Source organism: Rhinatrema bivittatum, chromosome 1 (genome assembly GCF_901001135.1).
Source record: "Rhinatrema bivittatum chromosome 1, aRhiBiv1.1, whole genome shotgun sequence".
NCBI classification, from domain to species: Eukaryota; Metazoa; Chordata; class Amphibia; order Gymnophiona; family Rhinatrematidae; genus Rhinatrema; species Rhinatrema bivittatum.
Window position 1 is genome coordinate 756,691,128 of NC_042615.1, and position 10,352 is coordinate 756,701,479.

The 10,352-nt window shown below is 45.1% G+C and overlaps 1 protein-coding gene across 1 annotated transcript in view; it reads left to right on the forward strand.

Annotated features, from left to right (window-relative positions):
• The window catches only part of BRIX1 (biogenesis of ribosomes BRX1), a 40,325-nt gene extending 31,075 nt beyond the window's left edge, over positions 1-9,250 (forward strand). The window contains exon 10 of the mRNA XM_029579014.1: positions 8,661-9,250. Within this exon, the coding sequence (XP_029434874.1) occupies positions 8,661-8,906 (246 nt within the window). The 3' untranslated portion in view covers positions 8,907-9,250. The remainder of the gene's footprint in view (positions 1-8,660) is intronic.
• Positions 9,251-10,352: the final 1,102 nt, after the last annotated feature.

The following is a 10,352-nucleotide window of genomic DNA, read 5'->3' on the forward strand; positions in this document are numbered from 1 at the left end:
CTTGAGCACAGTTCCATCTTTCCTGCCAAAGGTGATCTCGGCCTTTCATTTGAATCAGTCTGTGGAACTACCATCCTTCCCTGACGAGGATCCCAGACACCTTAGACGGCTCGACATCAAGCACGTCCTAATTTGGTATCTGGATGTTACAAATGAATTCTGCCTATCGGACCATCTTTGTCCTGGGGAGCAGACCCAAAAGGGGGAACAAGGCTTCTAAAACCACAATTGCTCGCTAGTTAAAGGAAGCAGTCTCTTCAGCGTACGTTGGTGCTGGTCGGCCACATCCAGAGGGCATCAAGGCTCAGTCGCTCCGTGCTCAAGCAGCTTCCTGGGCAGAAAGCCAGGCAGTTTCACCGCAGGACATATGCAGAGCAGCTACCTGGAAATCGTTGCGCACCTTTGCATGTCACTATTGCTTAAATCTCCAATCACTGTGTTTTGGCTCCTTTGGTGCTCAGGTCATTCGAGCAGGGCTATCTGGGGCCCGCCCTACATAGGGAAGCTTTGGTACATCCCACTGTCTAGACTGATCCGGGTACGTAAAGGGAAAAGAAAATTATTCCTTACCTGCTAATTTTCGTTCCTGTAGTACCGCGGATCAATCCAGACACCCACCCTAAGAATAGATATGGGTTTTGGGATCGTCTGCACAGTACTTTTGAATATCAGCTCGAATGATTAACAGTATGAGGACTGTTCGTGAATTGACAATGGTTCCTTTTGCAAGTTTGTTCTCACTACAATTTCTAATCAAAGCATTCTTGTACATAGTTACAGTTTGAGGTTGGTTTACTTGATTCATTCCATGGTTTCTTCTTGCTTTAATATACTCCGTTCTGAAGGGACACAAAGAGTGCTCCAGGCTATAAGAGAGCACCCTTCAAGCTTTTCTCTGACTCCATCTGCTGGAAGGGAGAGATCCCACTGTCTGAACTGATCCGTGGTACTACAGGAACAAAAATTAGCAGGTAAGGAATAATTTTCTTTTGATGGAACTTGGGTTATTTTGATTGAAACTGCTCTGACCATTCAGACCCAAACTGCAGTAAGCAAATTTTGGTGCACATAGTGGTCTGTTTTGACCAGTTGACATGCTCTTTTTTTTTTTTTTTTTCATGCCAATTTAAAATTAAATGTAGTTCACACTATAGAGTACAAAAGTTATTGCTGGATGAGGTCTTAAGGGCGTCTGCTCCAGTGTATAAATCGGAGGTCCACAGGCTCTAGATAAACAATGCCTCATTCTTACTCTCAATGCCTACAGCCAATTAAAGACTTACTCTCAAGCCTCAACTTAGTATTGAATGCCAATAAAACTGAAATGCTCATTATCTCCCATGACCCCCTCACAATCTCATCAAGCCCCACGCAACCAAACTCAAACAGCATGTTCTCACCTGTCGTCAGGGACCTTGGAGCCTGGCTAGACAACCATCTAAACCTAAAAAAGTTTATAAACACTACCACAAAGGACTGCTTTTACAAACTGCAAGTCCTCAGAAAACTAAAACCCCTCCTTTACTTCACAGACTTCAGGACAGTACTCCAATCCATTATACTATCTAAGCTCGATTATTGCAACTCCCTTCTTCTCGGTCTCCCCACTAATACCATCAAACCATTACAGAGGGTACAGAACTCCGCCGCTAGAATCCTCACAAACTCTAACAAAAGAGACCATATCACCCCAATCCTTCGTAATCTACACTGGCTTCCTATTAAACACAGGATCCTCTATAAAGTACTCACAATCGTTCACAAAGCGACATACAAACTAGCTCCTATCATGTTAAGCACTCAACTTCAACCTCATACATCTTCCAGACCAAATAGAAGCGCATACAAAGGCACACTGCATGCCCCACAGGTAAAATCATCATTGAGTAAACGAGCACTATCTTCAGCAGGCCCCCACCAGTGGAACGTGCTCCCCCCAGATCTAAGACTGGAACCAAGTCATCAGGAGTTCAAAAAAAAGCTAAAAACCTGGCTTTTCCACCAAGCCTTCCCAGACTCTTAATGCTGCCTAGACGGGAGGATAAAACCAAATTATGGATTCCTCACTGAGTTTTACTATTATGATTTTTTAACTGTACAAAGATTTTGAGTTCAAACGTTTCTCGTACTTATATTGTATTTATACTGTATCTATAATATATTTTAATATTACTATGTTAAGTTGGCATTCTGTTCTATTGTTCCATGTAAAGCCCCTTTCTCTATTTTGGGCATTTCATCATTTTATGTAAACCGGAGTGGTTTGTAGTTCTTACAAGAACTTCGGTATATAAAAATTAAAAATAAAATAAAATTAATAATAAATAAATAAAATTCTTCTGAGCTAGAGAAAATAATTATCAGTTTTAACTGGTGAATGAGCACTAATCTGATTTATGATCAGGTTTTGGGGGGGGGGGGTGTTGGGGATTAATTACTGTGTCTTATGTAAATGTAGAGAGACATGACTTGTTTGTATAAGATGACAAATTAGAACTTTCCTAGCATGTAGACAGATGGACTCAGGACCGGTAGGTTTATGCTCCCCTGCCAGCAGATGGAGACTGAGCAAACTGACATCACAGTATACATAACCCTGCAGTGACCCCAGTCTGCCAGTATTCTCCATTTCCAGTAGTAGATGGTGGACATGCATCTCCCTGTTGGGATTGCTTTGAGCTTTCTGAAAGGAGAAATTTGGAATTTTGAATTCAGGAAAAGAGAGACCCGCTCTCCGGCAGTGATACCTAAAGGTCCCTCCCTCAGTTGGGAATTCCTGAAGCGATTTCCGTAGTCCCCTCAGCTGGGTTTCTCAGTATAGGCTTAACTGCTAGCTCAGCTGAAAGGCAGTGGGTGCAGGAGACTGAGTGCAACAGCAATGGTAGATGCCCTATCCCCCAGCAGCCGGAGACAGTCTCTGTACTCAGCAGGTGAGTGCTGAGCTCAGGTAAGGTTTAAAAAATAAAGGAGAAAGTTTTACCTGAATCAGAGACAAGAGGGGTTTCAGGACTTCCTCTGGTCTCTGTTCTGGGCATGTCATGCCGATGTTCGTTCCTGCTCCTGTTGGTTGGGGAACTGGGCAGCCTGATGGGTTGAGCAGCCCCTGGTGAGCTAGGCCCCGCACTTAGGCTTTTTTCTTGCACGCCACACAGTAGGCCACTGCGGCCGTTTTCGCACACTCTTGTGTGTGTTCTGCTGCCCTCTATAGGCCATCGGCACTGAGCATGCAATGTGCACTCTGTTTTTGGGCATGCTTTTTACATGCACAGACTTTGTGCTTAACTTGGCACACAGGTTGCGCGTGTGCCTTGTCTCACTTTCTTCTAGGTGCTTATTTTTTGGGCATATTTAATTTTTGAGCGCGAGCCATTTCAATGCACGTTTACCACAGTGATGGCACCTGTAAGCAAGAAGGCTAAGCATCTTCCTATTAGGGCTTCTCAGCCTGAACTGGCTTCTAACCTGTGTTAGTGCTGCTCGGGGAGAGTTGTCTTTCTTGGATTTTACTAAGTCTGGCTCTTCCCATTCTGATGGGTTAGTCACAGTCTTGACTGGGGGATGCCAGATCTTGGTTCTCCCTTGACTGGCTCCTCCTCTTCTCTTCTGGCGAGGGCAGTTCTGTGGGACCAGCTCCAGTTCTTCTGGGCTTGGTCTGGACCCAGCTACTTTTTTGTTGGGTGGAATTTTTTCAAGGCTTACAAGCCTTTCTTCAGGCACAGTCCTCCAGTTCTCTCATTTCTGTCCATTCAGACCCTCTTCCAGACCTATACTTAAGCACTGGGGCTTGTCCTGGCTCCCTGCCGGTGTTCCCAACAGGAATCTGGATGGCTCGGAGGTTTATCCCGATTCCCTGGAAGATGGGGAAATTCCTCCAGGGCTGGAACTGTATCGAACTATGTTGCAGTTCTTTTATAGAGATGAACTGCTGGCCCTGGTTTCCCAGACCTTGAAAGAGCTGGGTGTTCCTAGTTTGGATGCTTTGTCAGAACAGAGGAAGAATCCCCTTTTGGTTTCCTTACATAAAGCTTCTTGTTTTTTTCCCGGTGATGGATGCCATCCAGGAATTGATTGATCTAGAATGGGATGCCCCAGAGGCAAATTTTAAAGGGGGTCAGACCTTGGAAGTCCTGTACCCCCTGCATCTGGCTGTGAGAGAGCGTTTGCCTTTTCCCAAAGTGGATGCTTTGTATGTGCCGTTTCTAAATGGACGACGCTCCCTGTAGAGGGAGGAGTGGCCTTGAAGGATGTATATGATAGAAGGTTTGAGGCTATTCTTAAGCAAGCCTTTGAGGCAGTGGTGATGAATTTACAGATTGCCTCCTGTTGTGCCCTAGTGGCGAGATCTTGTCTGCTTCTCTCTCAGGAAGTTGAGTCTGGAGGGAATTTCAGAGCAGTTATGGAGTCTGCTGCTACCTTATTAGCAGACACAGGCTGTGATTTGGTCCAGACCTCGGCCAGAGGGGTGACTTTGGTGCTAGCAGCCAGGTGTCAACTCTGGTTGCAAAATTGGTCAGCTGACACAGCTTCCAATGCCAATCTTACCAAGATGCCCTTTAAAGGCTCGTTCTTGTTTGGGAGCAAGTTAGAGAATCTGGCCAGTAAGTGGGGCGATTCTCCGCTGCCTCGGTTGCCAGAGGATAAAAAACAGTTACAGCACCCATTTGGTATAAGGGTATGTTTCTGGGGTTAAAGGTGTTTTCGTCCCTATAGAGGGATGACTTTTCAGTGGACTCTGCCTTTCGGTAGGTCTTGGACCTTTTGTCCCTAGCAGCACAAGAGAGGAGTGGGCTCAGGTGGTGGACCTTCCCGAGCTTCCCAATGAAGGTTTGCTGGCCCACCTTCTGGCACAGGAAATAGGGGGCCGTCTCTTATCGGAGGTGGGTCAAAATCACGTCAGACCAGTGGGTCCTGGAGGTGATACACGAAGGGTACGCGCTAGAATTTAGCAATATTCCCTGGGACATGTTTATGGTGTTCTTGTCACTCCCTGCAGAAAAAGCAGGCAGTGGAGTTCATGCTTCAAAGACTCCTCAGACTGAGGGCTGTGGTTCTGTTGCCCACGTCCCAAAGTATGGGCCGATTTTCCATTTATTTTGTTGTGCCCAAGAAGAAGGGCTCTTTTCGTCCCATCTTGGATCCTCAAAAGGGTCAACTGTCATTTGAAGGCGACTCATTTTTTAATGGCGGTGCAGTGGAGGGAATTTCTAACCTCCTTGGATCTGTCAGAGGCTTACCTTCATATTCCTATCCAATTGGAACACCAACGCTTTCTGCGCTTTGTGGTGTTGGGGTGCCATTATCAGTTTCAGGTGCTGTCAGTTGGTCTCGCCATCGCTCCCAGCATTTTCCAAGAAAATGGTGGTAGCAAAAGAAGGAATCCTGGTGCACCTGTATTTGGATAACTAGCTGATTCAAGCCAAGTCTCAGGAAGAGTCACCTGGTGACGCACAAGATTTCCTTTTTGCAGGAGCTCAGGTGGGTGGTGAACCTGACCAAGAGCAATCTTCAACCATCCCAGTCGTTGGAGTATCTGGGGGTCCAGCTCGACATGGGACAGGACAGAGTTTTCCTACCAGAAGTTTGGACCCAGAAATTGATGTCTCAACTGCATCAGTTGATGAACACCATACACCTGACGGTGTGGTCCTACCTACAGGTATTCTATTTGAAGGCGAGTTACCCTGGAAGTGGTGCCTTGGGCAAGGGCGTGTATGCGCGTGCTCTCTCTCGTTGGAACCCGTAGTCTCAGGATTATGTGGTTCTGCTCCACTTGCTGATGGAAATCTGTTCCCGCCTCCAGTGGTGGTTACAGGAGGATCATCTGAGAAAATTTCCTTGTCCTCTCCAGCCTGGTTGGTACTCACTATAGATACAAGTCTCTACGGTTGGGGGGGCTAACTATCTTGAGTTAACAGCCCAGGGGCGCTGGAATGCCGAGAGTTCCGCTGGATCATCAATCACTTGGAAGCTCAGACAGTATGGCTGGCATGCTTGCAGTTCAGTCACAGGCTGCAGAATGAAGCAGTTCACATGATATTGGACAATGCAACGACTGTGGCCTATATCAATCGCCAGGGAGGAACCAAGAGCCAGCATGTGTCGCAAGAAATAGACCAGCTGATGGAATGGGCGGAAGGTCATTTGGAGATAATCACGGCCTCTCACATTGCAGAAAAAGACAATGTAAGAGCGGACTTTCTCAGCAGGGAGAGTTGGTATTGTCGTCAGAGGAATTTCAGCTGATTGTGGATCGCTGGGGCCTTCCGTTCCTAGACCTGCTGGCAACGTCTTGAAATGCGAAGGTTCCTCACTTCTATAGTCGCAAGAGAGATCCTTGGTCCCTAGGAATAGATGCTCTCATACAGTTCTGGCCGGAAGACAGATTGCTTTATGCCTTTCCTCTGTGGCCCTTGTTGGGCAGGATAATTCGCAAGATCGAAGGCCACAGCGGGCTGGTAGCCCTAGTGGGGCCAGACTGCCCAAGTGTCCAAGATATGTGGATTTACGATGACTCCTGGTGGAGGCCTCCCTTCGTCTTCCTCCACGCATGGATCTGCTTCAGCAGGGACTGGTTCTTCACAAGGGTCCACCTCTATTCTGTCCTACAGTTTGGCGCTTGAGAGGGCTCGCCCATTAATCTGCATTGATTGCCACTTGACTCCATGCTCGCAAGTTCTCCCGTTTCTTGGCTTATGTGCGGGTTTGGAGAGTTTTTGAGGCTTGGTGTGAGGAGCGGGGGTGTTCTTCCTCGTTCAGTTAAGATCCCTCTCATTCTGGATTTTTTGCAGAATGGATTGAATAAAGGCTGGGCCCTTAATTTCTTGAAGGTGCAGGTTGTGGCTCTTGTCTGTTTCAGAGGCCTGGTAAATGGTGTTTCCTTGTTTCATCCTGATGTGGCCCATTTTTTTTTTTTGAAGGGAGTGAAGCATCTTAGGCTTCCCTTGAGGTTACTGGTTCCATTGTGGAGTCTCTTAATTTGGTGCTGTACTTTTTGGCGGGCTGTATGTTCTGACCACTGGGTAGCCTTTCTTTATGGTTGTTTACTTTGAAGACTGTGTTCCTGGTGGCTATATGTTCTGTTCGTTGGATTTCTGAGCTGCAGGCCTTGTCTTGCTAGGAGCCATTCATTCGGGTGACTCCGGGGCTGTTACGGCTGCCCAAAGTAGTTTTGGACTTTTATTTGAATCAGTCCATCTCCTTGTCATCCCTGGATAAGGTCAGGGATGCGGAAGAACTTTGTCTTTGGTGCTCCTTGGATGTTAAGCATCTTGTCGTGTGGTATCTGGAGGTCTCTCCGTCTTTTCGAAAGACAGATCGCCTATTTGTTCTCCGTGGCAGGAGTGTTATGTGCCAAACAAGCTTATGGTGCTTCTCCATGGGTACAAGAACACTATACTTAAATTTTGTAAAGCAGGGTGTTTCAGCTTCATGGGCTACCATAGCTTGTTGGATTAAGGAGGTGGTCTGGCCTTGTATGTGGATGCTGGAAAGCTGTTGCCTACTCAGGCTAGGGCCCATTCTACTAGGGTTCAGGCAGTGTTGTGGGCCGTGTTTAGTCTGTCTCCCCTCGATATCTGCCAAGCTATGATGTGGTCTTCCTTATATACTTTTTCTGGGTTTTATCGTCTGGATGTGCAGGCCCAGGAGGATGCAGCCTTTGCATGTGTGGTGTTGACTGGACTGCATGCAGCCTCCCACCCTATTGGGGAGTAGCTTTGGTACATCCCACTGGTCCTGAGTCCATCTGTCTACAACTAGGAAATGGAGAAATTACTTACCTGATAATTTCATTTTCCTTAGTGTGTAGACAGATGGACTGTGCTTCTTGCCCTCAGCTGTCGTAGGAGTGGGTCAGTAGTGGTCCTGTGGGGCTCTGTGTCCCAAGGGAATACTGGTAAGTGTTTATCCAGTCCTTAGCTTGGGGTACTTAGAATCTTATGTGAGTTCAGTGTTTATGGTTGGTTGAGTACAGTTCTGGTTATCTATTTTTAATCAAATTTTTTGCTAGTCTGACTATAGTTGCTTTTGAAGAGAATACTAGCAGGCTGGGGTCAGTACAGGATTATGTATACTGTGATGTCAGCTTGCTCTGTCTCTATCTGCTGGCAGAGGGAGCATAAACCTACTGGTCCTGAGTCAGTCTGTCTACAGTAAGGAAAATGAAATTATCAGGTAAGTAATTTCTCCAGTTTTACAGTAGACATAGCTACAACCAAGATGACCTACCTAGCTGCATGCTCGGCTATGGCATCTTGTTTGCATGAGCTGACGCAGGTTTAAAGCACACTACCTATTATTATTACTAGATGGAGCCCACTGCCAGCAGTTTCAGGTAATGAAAGCATATAATTGTATTTATGTTCCAGGATTATAACAGAGGAATAACTTGTCTTTTGCAATGATATAACAATGCTGCAGGTTGCAGTGCTATGAGCTGCAGCAGAGCAGACTCCAGCTCAAGCTTCCTGTTTGACAGGGTTGCAGAGCCTTGGGGGTGGCAGGGAATGGCTGCCAAGGGAAAGTATTGAAGACTTGCCTTAAGGCCAGCAAGGGTTTGAATGATGCACATGTAGGGGATGATAAAGGGGGAAAATGGTGGAAGAAGGGAAGTTCTAATATGTTTTGTGCTGGGATGTACAAGCTTTTTGTTTCTTTTCTAGCATCGACGTATGCTAAGGTTGACCACAGCTGCTAAGTTCAGAGAGAAACAGCAGATGAAGGAGCTGCAGAAGAAAAAAGAGGAGAAGACTGTGGTGGCGGTGGATCCCACAGATGATGTTTTTGAGACACCAGCTGAAAAGAAGCCAGTGCACATAGAAACATTGCCACCAGAGCCAAAACGCAGTGTCCGAAAGAAAGGCAAAGAGTTCAAGCGACAGCGGAGGAAGAAGAAGCAAGGCTTTTGAACTGTGGCAACAGTGGATGAAGCAGAAAACTGAACAAGAAAACATTTTATTTTATTTTTTAATTTGCATTTGCTAGCTTTACATCATTATCAGATGTGACAAACACCTGTAAATACTGTGTAAAGCTGGCATTTGGTGAGAAATTGAATAAGATTAAATAACATAGTAAAAAGAGTTGTTGGCAGGTAAGGACTATTGGCTTGACCAGGTGCACCTATCTGATTTTAACCCTATGTACCTACCCCAAGCAGTGTCTGATCATATCCTTTTCTTGCCCCTATTTATTTTTCTATACTGCTTTTCCAAAAAAAAAAAAAAAAATCAAAGTGGATTAAAGATATAAACCACTTTATGAATCTCTCTGGATCATACATATTTATTTATTTTATTTAAATTCTTTTAATATACCGATGCTCAAGACAGTCTTATCGTACTGGTTTACAGCAAAACCAGGGAAAACCATAATTAACAGAATGAAAGAAAGTTACAATGAACAGGGAGTACAATTCAGGACAATTGAAAGAAAAGAATTAGATTAACATAATGCTTCTAAAAGTCATTTGAGATAGCAAAAAACAATTAATTAGCAGGAAGCTAATTTAGCAGTTAAATGAACTAAGAGATTCGAACTTAACGGATTCCTTTAGATAAGTGGTAGGGGAGGCATCATACTTGAATTGGATAAAGGGAGTATACGGGTTAGCAGCTACCTTGCTGCTGCTTCTGGATTAGAGCATGTGGTGTGTTTTGTATGACACAGGCAGGGTAGTACAGTTAACTTTTTTCCCTAATTTTTTTTTATATTCAAAATTTTTTTGTTGAATGTAAACAAGATAACAGACATATGAAAAAAACTTTAGAGCTTAATTGTTATACATCCAAATTTTGTAACAAATATAAAAGTTATACCCCTTCCCACCGAATACCTGGTTCGACCAGATTACATTACTTCATTCCCTAGGAAAACTGATTATAAACAAATGCAGAAGCAGTGTATCTCTTGAAAGAATTAAGACTAGCTTGGTCAGCTGCCTTATAGCGCACACCTTAAATAAGAGCCCATCCGTCAAGCGTGGCAACGGTTAAGCAAGTTTTTAGGTACCCGCCCCCCCCCGCTATATACCCATTTTTTTAGCAGTACAGGGAAACCTTCAATTCTGGCTGGGTTCCCAGTCCGTGGTTTTTGGCATTTAGGCAGCCCAAATGGGGCAAGTCCTCGATGAGACTGGGAGCCTTTCTGCTTTCCCACAATTGCGGACACAATTTAACTTACCACCCACACATGTATTTCCTTATTTGCAGATTCTACATTTATATAAACTCGTTGCCTCCATCGACTAAATCTCTTACTACTTTTCAGCTTGCATATGATGCGCTCTGTTTAGATCAACAACAACCCCTATCACTATCCGCTGCCCACAAGACTTTTGAAGGGGAAAGCCCTGG